This window comes from Heterocephalus glaber, unplaced genomic scaffold (genome assembly GCF_053883595.1).
Source record: "Heterocephalus glaber isolate CG9 unplaced genomic scaffold, H.glaber_assembly_v1.0 deba00001504, whole genome shotgun sequence".
In the NCBI taxonomy this organism is placed as follows: Eukaryota; Metazoa; Chordata; class Mammalia; order Rodentia; family Bathyergidae; genus Heterocephalus; species Heterocephalus glaber.
The window spans coordinates 34392818-34407683 of NW_028258324.1; the positions used below are offsets into that span (position 1 = coordinate 34392818).

General features: G+C 38.2%; 1 protein-coding gene across 13 annotated transcripts in view; it reads right to left on the bottom strand.

Annotated features, from left to right (window-relative positions):
- Positions 1 to 14866, bottom strand: part of Veph1 (ventricular zone expressed PH domain containing 1) — a 297176-nt gene that overhangs the window by 162796 nt on the left and 119514 nt on the right. For all 13 annotated transcript variants that reach the window (XM_087186416.1, XM_087186418.1, XM_087186419.1 and 10 more), the window contains one exon: positions 10305 to 10525. In XM_087186416.1, coding sequence (XP_087042542.1) covers positions 10305 to 10525 — 221 coding nt within the window. The remainder of the gene's footprint in view (positions 1 to 10304; positions 10526 to 14866) is intronic.

Sequence of the window (14866 nt, forward strand, 5' to 3'; positions counted from 1 at the left end):
ATGGTGTTATGGTTTGGGTCTAGATGTTCCCCCAAAGCCTCATGTGGTCATAGGCTTGATCTAGAGTGTGTGAAGCAGGAATTGATTCATGGTGCAATGCTAGGCTCAGGGGCACTGGGATTAAAGGTGTGAGTGGTACCCGCCCTAAGTAGGCTGAATAAGATAAAAGGAGCAGGGAGATGGTGTTAATTCTCTTGTTACCTTTGCTGCCTTGTGTGCGCCATGTTGTTTCTCCTCTGTGATGCCTGTTTGCCATCCCAGCCTCAGAGCCACCCGATTATGGACTGAAACCTTTACAAACTCTAAGTCAAATAAACCCCTTCCCCTCTAACTTTGGGTGTCAGGTATTTTGTCTCAGCAATGAGAGGAAAGCAACTAACACAAATGGTATGTATAGCTTTTGATCTCAAGTTTTAGTTTTCTCTGTAAAACTTTACAAGTGATGTCTGTTAACACACTGCAGGGATTCAATTTCTAAAACAACTATAATTAGTAAGAAATAACATTCCTCTGGCTATACTTTTTTTTTTAGTACAGGAAATCAAACTCAGAGCCTCGTGCTTGCTGGGCAGGCAAACAGATCCCCAGTCCTGTCTGGCTATCCTTTATATTTCAAAGGGCTTGATATCCAGATGAAATTATAATAGTTAAGCTCTCTGCTTCCACTGCAAAACAGATGCAACTGATTTTCTCTTCTAGGTATTCAACAACTGAAGTTTGGAGAACAGAACTAGAAAGGTAAATAGGCTGAGGACAGACAATATTTTGGCCCTGCCCCTCTGAGGTCAGTGAGGACCCGGACATGAGGGAACCTTTTCTACAGGATCCTACAACTTTGGTGAGTCACCCAATCTCCTGAGCAGGGATATTGCTGAAACCCAGAGGAAAGGAATCAAGGAATGTACAGTGTGCCAAGAAAGAGGGTCACCAAAGATGGAAAAGTCTCCCATGCTTTCACAGAAAGCAATATGCAATATGGTCAAGAAAGACTGTGACCCATCCTGGCAACTGACATTGACATAGGAGATGAGAGGCTCTGTACATGGTTCTAAAAAGTAATCCTTGAGGCAACTTAACTGACCTTGATAGACAGCAAGAGGTTAATTTTGGTTAACACGATCTCACTTTAACTTGGTTTTAAACACCTAGTGGAAAAGTATAACCAAAAGATGTATGAAAACAGTACCATAGTAATAAAGCTAGGTATAAAAAAAGGGCTCCAGCTATGCCTGTAGCTGACCATTGTTATGGTCCACTGAGACAAAAATACTACAGTGAAAGCTGTGAAAACTCAACAGAAGTCTTTTTTAAAAATTAATTTTATGGTACATTTTAGGTATACAATACAATGACATTCATCATTCGAAATTTGCACCTTTACATAAATCTCTCTTGGTTCTTATTTTTCCCCCCTTCCCCTGCCCTCCCTTCAACCCCTCCATCCCTCCATATTTACAAAGACTTTGTTTCCTTTTTTTCATTTTCTCATATTAATTTCATTCCCTTCTTTCCTTTCCCCTACCCCTCCCACTTCCCCTTCCCCTTTGCACCTTTTCTTCCTATTTCACATAATCTATTATACCTTTTAGTCCTTATTTACACTTTCCATTTCTCACACTAGAGAAACTATTTGGTATTTATACATGTGAGTCCTATTTATTTCACTTAAGAGTATCACATCAATGTGCATCCATTTAGCTATAAATGTCTCTAATTTCTCATTTTTATGACTAAGTAGTACTCTATTTTATTAAAAAACCCCACATTTTCTTTATCCAGTCTCCAGTTGATGGGCATTTGGGCAGTTTCCAAGTTTTAGCTATTACAAACTGTGCCACTATGAACATAGGTGGGCACATATCACTATGGTATGATACTTTTAATTCTTTGGGGAAGATACCCAAGAGGGGAATAGCTAGGTTAAATGGAACTTCCAGTCCTAGTTCTTTGAGGTATCTCCATACTGATTTCCACAGTGGTTGCACCAGTCAACACTCTCACAGAAGTGGGGCAGGGTTCCTCTTTCACCACAGCCCTGCCAGCATTTGTTATTGGTTGATTTCATGGTAGCAGCCATTCTTTCTGGAGTGAGGTGGAATCTCAGCATTGTTTTCATTTGCATCTCTCAAATGACAAGTGATATTGAACATTTTTTCATATGTTTATTTGCTATTTCTACTTCTTTGTCTGAGAAATATCTGTTCATTTCAGATGCCCATTTTTGGATTGGGTCTTTAAATTTGGGAGGTCTGATTATTTTTTAAGTTCTGTATACACTCTAGATAGTGCACCTTTGTCTGAGGAAGAGCAGGTGAAGATTTTTTCCCACATTGTGGGTTGTCTCTTCACACTGCTGGTGGATTCTCTTGCTGTGCAGAAGCTTTTCAATAGAAAAGATCCCACTTGTTGATTGTGCTAGTTCATGGACAATTGAGGTTTTGTTCACAAAATCTTCTACTACACCAATGTCTTCTGGAGTTCCACCTAACCTCTGTTGCAACTGGTTCAGCATTTGTTTTAAAATTTAGATCTTCAATCCATTTCTTTTTTTTTTGTATTAAATTCTTTTATTGGTACATTGTAGGTATACAACACAATTACATTTCTCATTGGGAATTGTACCTTTACATAATGCATCTTGGTTCTTATTTTTACAAGAATTCCTAGCCCTCCCTTCACGTCCTCCACCCTTCTCTATTTACAAAGACTTTCTTTCCATTTTTTCCATTTCTCAGCATTTTTTCCTTTCCCTTCTTTCCTTTCCCCTGCCCCTCCCACTACTCCTACCACTTTGGACCTTTTCTTCCTATTTTACATTATCGATTATTCATTCTAATCATTGGTACATTTTAGGTATACAATATAATGACATTCATCATTGCAAATTTGCACCTTTACATAGTCTCTCTTGGTTCTTATTTTTCACCCTTGCCCAGCCCTCCCTTCAACCCCTCCACTCCTCCCTATTTACAAAGATTTTGTTCCTATTTTTCCATTTTCTCATATTAATCCCATTCCCTTCTATCCTTTCCTCTAGCCCTCCCACTTCCTTCCCCTTTGACCCTTTTCTTCCTATTTCACATTACCTATTATACATTTAGTCCTTATTTACACTTTCAGTTTCTCACACCAGAGAAACTATTCGATATTTACACGTGTGTGTCCTATTTATTTCACTTAAGAGTATTGCCTCAATGTGCATCCACTTAGCTATAAATGTCTCCAATTTCTCATTTTTTATGGCTGAGTAGTACTCCATTTTATTAAAAAATCACATTTTCTTTATCCAGTCTCCAGTTGATGGGCATTTGGGCTGTTTCCAAGTTTTAGCTATTACAAACTGCACTGCTATGAACATGGGTGCACATATATCACTGTGGTATGATTCTTTTAATTCTTTGGGGAAGATCCCCAGCAGTGGAATAGTGGGGTCAAATGGGACTTCCAGTCCTAGTTCTTTGAGGTATCTCCATATTGATTTCCACAGTACTTGCACCAGTCTACACTCCCACCAGCAGTGGAGCAGGGTACTTCTTTCCCTGCAGCCTCACCAGCATTTGTAATTGGTTGATTTCATGATAGCAGCTATTCTTTCTGGAGTGAAGTGGAATCTCAGCCTTGTTTTCATTTGCATCTCTCGAATGACCAGTGATGTTGAACATTTTTTCATGTATTTATTTGCTATTTCTACTTCTTTGTCTGAGAAATGTCTGTTCATTTCAGATGCCCATTTTTGGATTGGGTCTTTAAATTTGGGAGGTCTGATCTTTTTAAGTTCTTTATAGATTCGAGATAGTAGACCTTTGTCTGAGGAATAGCAGGTGAAGATTTTTTCCCATATTGTGGGTTGTCTCTTCACACTGCTGGTGGTTTCTCTTGCTGTGCAGAAGCTTTTTAATAAGAAGAGATCCCATTTGTTGATTGTTTGTGCTAGTTCAAGGGCAACTGAGGTTTTGTTCATAAAATCTTTTCCTACACCGATGTCTTCAAGGGTTCTACCTAACCTCTGTTCCAACTGGTTCAGAGTTCCTATTTTAATATTTAGATCTTTAATCCATTTTGATTTTAGTTTAGTGCATGGTGACAGATATAGGTCTAATTTTAATCTTTGGCAAGTTGAAGCCCAATTTTTCCAGTACCATTTATTAAAGAGGCTATCTTTCCTCCAGTGAGGGTGTTTGGCTCCTTTGTCAAAGATGAGATGGCTGAGTGTGTCTGGCATTGTTTCTGCATCTTCTAATCTGTTCCACTGGTCCTCAAGTCTGTTTCTTTGCCAGTCCCATGCTGTTTTTATCACAGTAGCTTTGTAGTATAGTTGCAGGTTGGGGATTGTGATAACCCCTGCCATGTCTCTGTTACCTAGATTTGCTTTTGCTATTCTGGGTCTCTTCTTGCTCCAAATGAATTTCTGGATTGTTTTCTCGAGGTCTATAAAGTATGCTGCTGGGATCTCAATTGGAATTGCATTAAATCTATATAGCAGTTTTGGAGGTATGGCCATTTTCACTATATTAATCCTTCCTACCCAGGAGCAGGGGATGTCTGTCCATTTTCTGATATCATCTTCAATCTCTCTTTTCAGAGTGCCATAGTTTTCAGAGAAGAGGTCTTTGATTTCTTTCATTAGGATGATTCCTAGGTATTTCAGTTTTTTGGATGCTATTGTGAAAGGAATTATTTGCCCTATTTCTCTCTCAGTGAGTCTGCCATTGCTGTAGAGGAAAGCTATTGATTTGTGTGTGTTGACCTTGTCAGCAGCTACTTGACTGAATTTGGTTATTAAGTCTAGAAGACTTTTGGTGGAGTTCTTGGGGTCTTCTATATAGAGTATCATGTCATCTGCAAATAATGACAATTTGACTTCTTCATTACCTATCTTTATTCCTTTTCTTTCTTTCTCTCATCTAATTGCCGTGGCTAATGTTTCCAAAACTATATTGAACAAGAGTGGTGATAGTGGACATCCTTGTCTTGTTCCTGATTTGAGTGTGAAGGATTTCAGTTTTTGACCATTTAGTATGATGCTGGCTGTTGCTTTTTCATAGATAGCTTCTATCAGTTTGAGGTAGAGACCATCTATTCTAATTTTTTGTAGAGTTTTTTTTATCATAAATGCATGTTGGATTTTGTCAAATGCTTTTTCTGCATCTATGGAGATAATCATATGGTTTTTGTCCTTGGCTCTATTGATATAGTGTATTACATTGATTGATTTGCATATGGTGAACCATCCCTGCATTCCTGGGATGAATCCCACTTGGTCAGGGTGGATGATCATCTCGATGATCTTCTGCATTCTACTTGCCAGTATCTTATTAAGGATTTTTGCATCTATGTTCATAAGTGAGGTTGGCCTATACTTCTCTTTTTCAGTTGGGTCTTTGTCTGCTTTGGGGATCAAGGTGATGCTTGCTTCCAGGAATGAATTGGGGAGTATTGCTTCCCTTTCAATTTCATTGAAGATTTTAAACAGTAGTGGCAGCAATTCCTCTCTAAATGTCTTGTAGAATTCAGCAGTGAAGCCATCAGGACCCAGGCTTTTCTTAGATGATAAGTTTTTAATTACATTTTCAATTTCATTCCTTGATATTGGGTTGTTTAGAATTTTTAGGTCTTCTTCGTTCAACTTTGGTAATTCATAGGTATCTAGGAATCTGTCCATTTCTTCTGTGTTGTCCATCTTATTGGCATATAGGTTCTGGAAGTAGGTATTGATGATCCTCTGGATTTCTGCTGGGTCTGTTGTAATTTCACCCTTTTTATTCCTAATTGCATGGATTTGGGCCTTTTCTTTCCTTTTTCTGACAAAGTTGGCTAAAGGTTTGTCAATTTTGTTGATTCTTTCAAAGAACCAACTCTTGGCTTCATTGATTTTTTATATCATTCTCTTAGTCTCCATTGCATTGATTTCTCCTCTGATCTTTATAATTTCCTCCCTTGCATGAGCTTTGAGGTTGTCCTGCTCTTCTTTTGCTAGAAGCTTGAGGTTCAACATCAAGTTGTTTAATTGGGCTCCTTCCGTTTTCCTAATATGCGTATTCACTGCTATGAATTTCCCTTGTAAGGCAGCTTTCATTGTGTCCCATAGATTCCGATATGTTGTATTGTCATTGTCATTTAATTGAAGGAACTGTCTGATTTCTTCTTTAATTTCCTCTGTGACCCATTGGTTATTCAGAAGTGTGTTGTTCAATTTCCACATGTTTATGAAATTTTTTGAGTTTCTTTTGCTATGGATCTCCAATTTCACCACACTCTGGTCTGATAATATACAGGGGATAACTTCAATTCCTTTGCACTTACTTAAACATTTTCTATGAGCGAGTGTGTTGTCTATTTTGGAGAATGACCCCTGTGCAGCTGCAAAGAATGTGTATTTGGATTTTTTGGAGTAGAACACTCTCTAAACATTTGTTAAATTCATTTGTTCAGGAGTTTGATTGATTTCTAGTATTTCATTGCTCATTTTTTGTCTAGTTGATCTATTTTTGACTGTGGGGTATTGAGGTCCCCCTTTATTATTGTATTAGTGCTTATTTGATTTTTCATGTCTGTTAGCATTTGTTTTATGTAGTTGGGCATGCTAGTATTTGGTGCATAGATATTTATGATTGTCATCTCTTCCTATTGGATTGTTCCCTTTACAAGGATGTAGTATCCTTCTTCATCTCTCTTAATCAGTGTTGGTTTGAAATCTACTTGATCTGCCAAGAGGATAGCTACTCCTGCTTTTTTTGGGGTTCCTGTCTCATGGAGTATTGTTTTCCACCCTTTATCTTGCAGTCTATGAGTTTCTTTTTGAATTAAGTGTGTTTCTTGTATGCAGCATATTGTTGGATATTGCTTCTTTACTCATTCTGCCAGTCTATTTCTTTTGATTGGTGAGTTATGAGCATTAACATTGATGGTTATAACTGAAATGTATTGACTTATCATTGTCAAGATTTTTTCCTTTTGTTGGATTCTCCTCCTTTGCATTTAATTTCTTGTCCTGCCAGATGGATTCACTCTGCTGGGCTTCCTGGGGTTGTGATCCTCAATGTCTGTTCCTAGGATATTGTCTAAAATTTTTTTGGAATGCTGGTTTGGTATTCATGAAGTTCCTCAGGTGCTCTTTGTCATGAAAATATCTTATTTCTCCATCAATTTTGAGAGATAGTTTTGCAGGGTACATCAGTCTGGGTTGGAGGCTGTTTTCCTTTAGGGCTTGGAGTATGTCACTCCAAGCTCTTCTTGACTTGAGGGTTTGTGTTGAGAAGTCTGCTGTGATTCTGATGGGCTTTCCTTTGTATGTGATTTGTTTCTTTTCTCCAACTGCTTGTAGAATTTTGTTCTTCTGTTCGGTTTCTGGAATCTTAATAATTATATGCCTATGTGTAGAGTTTTTTTTGATCAAAGCTAGTTAGAGTCCTATATGCCTCACTTATCTGTATGTCAAATTCTTTTCCCCTGCTTGGGAAGTTTTCTGCCATCACTTCTGTGAACAGTTTTTTATGTCATCTGCACTCTCTCCTGTTTTTTCTTTGACTCCAATCAGTCTTATGTTATTCTTCTTTGCATTGTCTAGCAGCTGCTGGATTGATTTCTCATGGTCCCTCACTATTTTAAAGAAGTTTTTCTTTTCCTGATTAAAAATTGCAATCTTATCTTCTGTATCTGAAATTCTGTCCTCACATTGGCTCATTCTGTTGCATAAACTTTCAATTTAGTTTTTAATCTCCTGGAAATCTTTGCATCTGTTTTATGGATTCAATTTGTTTCCTATGGTGGGATTCCATCATGTTCCTCAGCTCCTCTACTTTTTTATCTGTGTCCTCTCTAGATTTATTAATCATGTCTTGCACTTTGGGCAGAATCTCTGCTATTATCTGAGAAATTATTTCTGATTTCATTTTTTCCAGAGCCTCTTTCTTTGCCAGTTTACGGAGTCCAGGTGATTGAGTATTAGATTGTTCCATGTTGTTTTCCTTTGGGGTTGCTTCAGGTTATCTAGAAGTCTGGTTTTGAGACTTGTTACATTTCTCCTCTTTTCAATGGGTGTGTGTGTGTGTGTGTGTGCCTGCGCAGGCTCACGCAGGTCACCTCAGTGCTGGGGGTGGTGTATGGTGGCCCAGAAGGTTCACCTCCTCTATGCTGTGGGTGGCTATGCTCCTTGGTGCTGCAGTCTTTGGATTCCTTAGCTAAATTTATCCTTTGAAACCACCAAAACTATCTTCTTACAGCTAAAACTACACATAATTCTGACAAGAAATATCAGACTTATTGATAACCTCCATCAGTAGAGGAGTCTAAGAGCTAACTTTTCACAATCACTATTCTAGTCCCTTAAGAGCAATGTCCCTTAAGAGCATGACTCTTTTCCAAATCTGCCTTTCCATTCTTGTGATCCTGCTTTGATTTTGTATGGTTTAAGTTTTTGGAAAATTTGCTTATTCTCTCCTAGAAGCTGCCAAACTCCAAGTGATCATGCAGATGGAACTAACAACAAATGTGCCAGGCTCCTTTTAGTGGGATCCACCTGATCAACCTGGTGAAGGGAGTTCATAACTGCTAAACTGCAACATGACTTCTATTTAAGGCCCATTAGATTAGTTCTCTGGAGAAGGCTCCTGACTGTGGTCTCCCCTATACCAACCCTTCTCAGTTTGAATCGGCTAGATGGAAACTATACTCCTTCTCCCCGAACTGCAGTTAGGGATACTTCTTCGGGTGGGTGGAATATTATAGATGTCTAAATTAGGTAGAAATAGTATAGGCAGTCAGATAGGGCTAGGCCCTCAAATGATTCAGTGCAGAAGATGAAAACACATTAGAACTGTGGCTGGAGGCACATCTGAAGATTAATCACAATGGCCAGATTTACATACTTCCCTAAGGGATAAATTTAAATTTGAGATTATTGGTAGCACCCTTTTGAGATTTCCATATAAATAAACCATTATCTCATTAGAGGTGGACCATCCTCTCCCACACACTAAGACTAAGACTAAAGACAAGACTGAGACTATAGATTATTGACCAAGGTTAATGATGTCATCCATATCCCCTTGCTACTGTTGTATCAATATAGCCAAACAGCTATACTTATAATCTTATTTAGTATAGTTAGAAAGGAGTTGAGTCATTCCCTTTTTTTCATTCAACTGTAAATGCCACACCATCCTAATGATCATCTGGGCTTAAATTTAGGACCACTCTAATGATTACCCAGGCTTAAGGTTAGGACCACCTAATGATTATCCAAGCTTAAAGTTAGGACCACCCTAATGATTATCGAGGCTTAAGCTTAGGAGGTTGCACAGATTGCTAACATCAGACAGAGAGACAACGAGAGGCACCTTGGATCAGAGGTGTCTGATTTATTAATACTGGAATCCTGAGATATCAAGGACCCCTTTTGTCCCCTTTCACGCTTGAGCCCTATTTCCCCTTCCCATTTGAGTATCTTTTTCTTTCACCCTCTTTCTATTTGCCCTTCTCCCTGTTCCTGTTACCATCCCATGATCTTCAATAAATGTAGCTACCTACTACATACTATGAGGTGTATGGTTGGAAATTCTTTCTTTGTTGTACATAAGATATTGGATTATTTTTGGCCCACTCAACTGTAACATATTGGTTGATTATAATTTTGACCCACATTGTATTCACTTCATAATTGTGCTCTATAAACTTTCTTAGAAAAGTGGACTCACTGGCAACTCATTTGGGACACCTTCTGTCTCTCAAGAGCTAGTCGTATTCCCTAATAGATTTTTCTACTCTTAAAAAAAAATCACTTTTTTCTGAGAAACTTCTCTGATCTCAGCTTCTATTCCTTCTTCTGCCCATGTGGAAGTAGTATCCTCCTCTCAGAGTTCGCCAAACTCTTTGAACTACGTCTATCAGCATAACATGCCATTATTCTGTAATTATATTTGTCTCCTCTACTGGGCAATCAGCTTCTTGGATACAAGGAACATGTTCTAGCTCTTTATATATGTCTACTTTCCTGGTATATACAAACATTAACAAACACTTGTTGAATAAATAAATGAGTGCTATATGGCATTATGATTTGTACTACCTTTTGGTTCCTTACCATATTATATACACCTTTTAGAATTCTTGGATTATATTTAGTTTCCACAGAAACCATGTAGAAAAAATTCTGGCAAGTACTATAATTTATTCAGAAGTTCCTCTCTGTTCAGTTGTGGGCTTGGCTTTTTTGGGAAACTTTCATGAGTAGAGTTTATGATGCCTATCTGTGCTCCACCTCTACTGGCTGCCTACAGCTCCCAGAGGTAGGAACTCCTTCTTACCTGTCATTAACAGTCTTGGTATTTTCCAGTTGTCTACACAAGAGCTTGGCAATGGTGGTAAAGCTGTTGCTCATGCGGAAGATGTCCCTGCTCTGAGGACCCAGGATGGAGGAGAAGGTGTCAGTGATGCTCTTGATCTCTAGCAGGAGAATATGGTGAAATGAATGCTCCATGTTGGCCAGCTGGCTCACCAGGTACACCACGCAGCTCCTGGCTCTCACCTGCCAAGACCAATAAAGGAAAAAAAAACAAAACGAAATCAGAATCCCACAACTAGCAGGTGACAATTACATACAAAGTTAACTGAAGGGACTAGTCACTGCTAAATATGTAATAAGTTTCATTCATAGCTCCTCTGAATCTGCTTCTTTGAGGTTTTACATCCCCACAAACACCAATTTGCAAGACAAACATAAAAAGCAACATTTTCCCAGTTACTATTTTTTTTTTGTTTTGTTTTGTTTTTGCCTTGCTGGGGATTGAACCTAAGGCCTCAGAGGTGCCAGGCACTGAGCTACATCCCCAACCCAAGTGACTCCTTTCTTAACAATATGAAAATATTCTTATTAACCTATCTTAACATGCCAAAACCTCTCAACTTCATTAGTGATCTGAACCCATACATCACCTTTTCCAACTATGTGACTTGCTAACTGCCCCTGCATGGGAAGGGATGGTCAATAGTCTTAAAGTGAACCTTGACCTGACACTCAACCCAGCTGGGTGTTAGATGATGGCCGCAAGTCCTACTGAATGCAACATTTACCTCATTTTTCCAGGGTATTCTCATGCATTTGTTCATATTTCAACATATTATGTACCTGGAAAAAGTGAGATTTCATTATCTAGCTTTAATCAAGTTAATTCTTACGAGTAATTGAAATAAGTTCCTTCAAAGAAATAAAGGTAATATGAATATAGTGCCGGCATTTGTGAAAATAGCAACAAAAAGTGGATCAGGAGACATCTATAAAAATGTAAATTCTTCATAAGACATACTTTGAGGATCTAAGCCAACATGTTGAGAAGTTATGAAAAAGAATAATTCAAAATTACCAAATGCTTACTTGAAACGCAGATTTGTGTCCAATGGAAATATTAATACATCCCAATAAACACAAACTAGGAAAAGAATAGCATTTCATCTTTAATTTCTTTTAAAATCAGCCCTACCGAGGTCGTGAGTCGTGCAGAACACGCCGAATCAGCCCGTGCCCTGGCAACAATCCACTGGACACCCCCCCCCCCGCCCTGCCCCCTGCTCCTCTGTACAGCCACCTGGTTCTACACTACAAAAATGCAGAGGACACCGGACCACCAGACCACGGTACTGAGTCCCGCCGCTCCTGGCCCAGAGGTAGAGGCTTCTGAGCCGCTGTCCCACTGCTCTTGGCCCAGAGGAAGGGGCTTCCCGGCCACCATCCCTCTCACTGCTCCCAGCCCACAGGAAAGGGCTTTTGGGCCACCATCCCTACTGGTGCTCCTGATCCCTGTCCCACCTCTCTCAGATCAGAGGAGGTAATCCGTGCAGGCACCAACAGCCCTGCCCCTCCGTCGAAATGAGAAAACATGTAAATAAGTCTCCAAACCAGACTTCCAGATCACCTACAGCAACCTCAAAGAGAAATGAGATGGAACACTCTGATACTCAACACCTGGACTCTCTGAACTGGCAACAAAAGGGGATCTGGAAAAAATGAAATCAGAAATAATGTCTCAGATAACAGGAGAAATTGTGCCCCTAGTGCAAGACATGATTAATAAATCTAGAGAGGAGCTCAGGAACATGATGGAATCCCAACATAGGAAACAAATGGAATCATAAAACAGATGCAAATAGATTTCCAGGACATGAAAAACTTCATTGAAAGTCTACACAGCAGAATGAGCCAATGTGAGGACAAATTTCAGATACAGAAGATAAGATTGCAATTAATAACCAGGAAAAGAAAAATTGCTTCAAAATTATAAGGGAACATGAGAAATCAATCCAGCAGCTGCTAGATGATGCAAAGAAGAATAACATAAGACTGATGGGGCTCAATGAAGAAAGAGGAGAGAGTGCAGATGACATAAAAAAACTTTTCACAGAAATAATGGCAGAAAACTTCCCAAGCATGGGAAAAGAGCTTGACATACAGGTAAGTGAGGCATATCAGACTCCAAATAGCCTTGATCAAAAAAAATCTACACATAGGCATATAATTGTTAAGATTCCAGAAACTCAACATAAAAACAAAGTTCTACAAGCAGTTAGAGAAAAGAAACAAATCACATACAAAGGAAAGCCCATCAGAATAATTTCTTTTAAAATATTACTTTTGTGTCTATGTAAAAATTTCCTATTAGTGCAGTAGAATATACTGTATATAATTATAAATCAATATATATTGGAGGTTGGTGCTCAAAATCATTCCAGTGAATAGATGCATAGATCTAAGTTACACTTCTATTCAAAATTCCCTGTTACTTTTTGTTCCAGCATCTGAATCTTTAATTTCCATCAAGGTACAATTGCTGTTTCCTTCCTGAAGCTGTCCCTAGTGACCCCTTCTGTCTGAATTTTCATTACCTTGCCTGTGCTTGATTGCATTTAATCACTGGCTTACTCAAGCTTTTATTCCATCACCAAATAGGTATTGCATGCTTATAGCATGCCTGTGTTAGACTCTAAATGACAAAGATGAATACGGGAATGTTTTTGCCTTTAAGGTACTCACAATTCCCCTTTCACTTACAATTCTCTAATGGTTACACGTGCCAGTCAAGTCTCTTAAACAGACTTCTTCTCATTCATCATTCATTAAACTGGCACAGAACTGAGCCTATAGATTGTACACCTGTGTGTGTATGTCTCATCTGTGTAAGCCTTATGTGCCAAAATATGCCATTACAAATGAAGTATGTAGTTGCAAAGGAATTACCTGCTTTACAAGAAATATTAACTACAGAACAAATTGAAGTAGTAGAGTTTCCTAGTATTTAATACTTGATCTTCAAAGATTTATTTCATGTAAAATTGCACTGGCACACAGCTCTTGGGGATGTGGGATACATCTACTAGTCAATAGATTAAGTTGGTTTTTGAGCTCTGCTATGATACAATACTCATGAGTGTGTGGAACAGAGGTTTGTGCTTCCATAAACTGGGCAGCTAATTGAAGAGAAATTATTAATTAAAGGACAACAATATTAGACAACTGAAAAATAAAGACCACAGGAATAAATTCTTGTTTGTTTTTGATCTTTTTACCTGTGTATGATTTTGTAACATTAAGCATTGGTCTTTTGGCTACTTTTAGTTAGGCATATCTTCCAAATGTCGATGCATTTCATTATATAACATTAAAAACATCACATTCTTTTATATCATATCACCACTCATCAGGAAACTCTTTAAGTACTGAGAAACTGTCATCTGTAGAGTGGGACATACAAACTTTCTAAAATTCTAATTTTCACTCCATGCTCAAATTTTAATATTGGCAACCAATACAATCTGTGTTATACACACACACACACACACACACACACACACACACACACACACAGTATCCATGGCTTCATCAAACTGAGGTTCAAAAATATTGAAGTAGGGTGGGGGATTTAGCTCAGTGGTTCTGGCGCCTGCCTCGCAAGTGCAAGGTCCCCAGTTTGATCCCTGGTACCAATTGCATATATATGTGTGTGTGTGTGTGTGTGTGTGTGTGTGTGTGTATACATATATATATACACACACACATATATTGAAGGAAAACTTTACCTGTATTGCACATGTGCACTTTTTTTAATTCATTAAGTTTATTGGTACATGTTAGGTATACAATATGATAACATTCCTAATTGGGAATTTGTACCTTTACATGATATATCTTGGTTCTTATTTTTTTCCCTATTCCCCTGCCCTCCCTTCAATGCCTCCAATCCTCCCTATTAACACGGAAACATATGTACGTTTTTCTTGTCATTCTACAAACAATATAACAATTTTTATATAGCATTTACATTGTTTTAGGTTAGGTATTGTAAGTATTCTAGAGGTAGTTAAAGTATACAGGAGGATGTGTGCCAGTTATTTGCAAATACTACACCATTTTATATAAAGGAATTGAATATCTACAGATTTTGGTATCCACAGGGATCTTAGAACCAGTCCTCATGGATATCTAAGGTTGATTATAGTATGGTACTATCAGTAGTTTTGCTTGAGGTGGAAGGCTCACTTCATTCATTTTCTAGATAGTGTCTACCAAATAGCCAAAATCTAATAATCATAGGTTAATAATTCTTTCAAGTGAAAACTATTCTATGAAAAAAGTGGTTACCTTAGCTGAGAGCCAAAGACACAAGTGTTTTTTTTGTAAGATAATACTGTACTTCTGTATTTCATATGCAGTAGAAATACTGGCCAGTGGATAGTTTTCATGTAGCCACACAGAATTTTAAGATGTGTATCCAAGGTTCAGATTTAAGAAAATTAATTATTTGTATTTTTTCATCAAACTAAATTAGCACTTCTTAGAGTGAAGGAGTGGGGACCAGACAGAGAATAAGTGATTTTG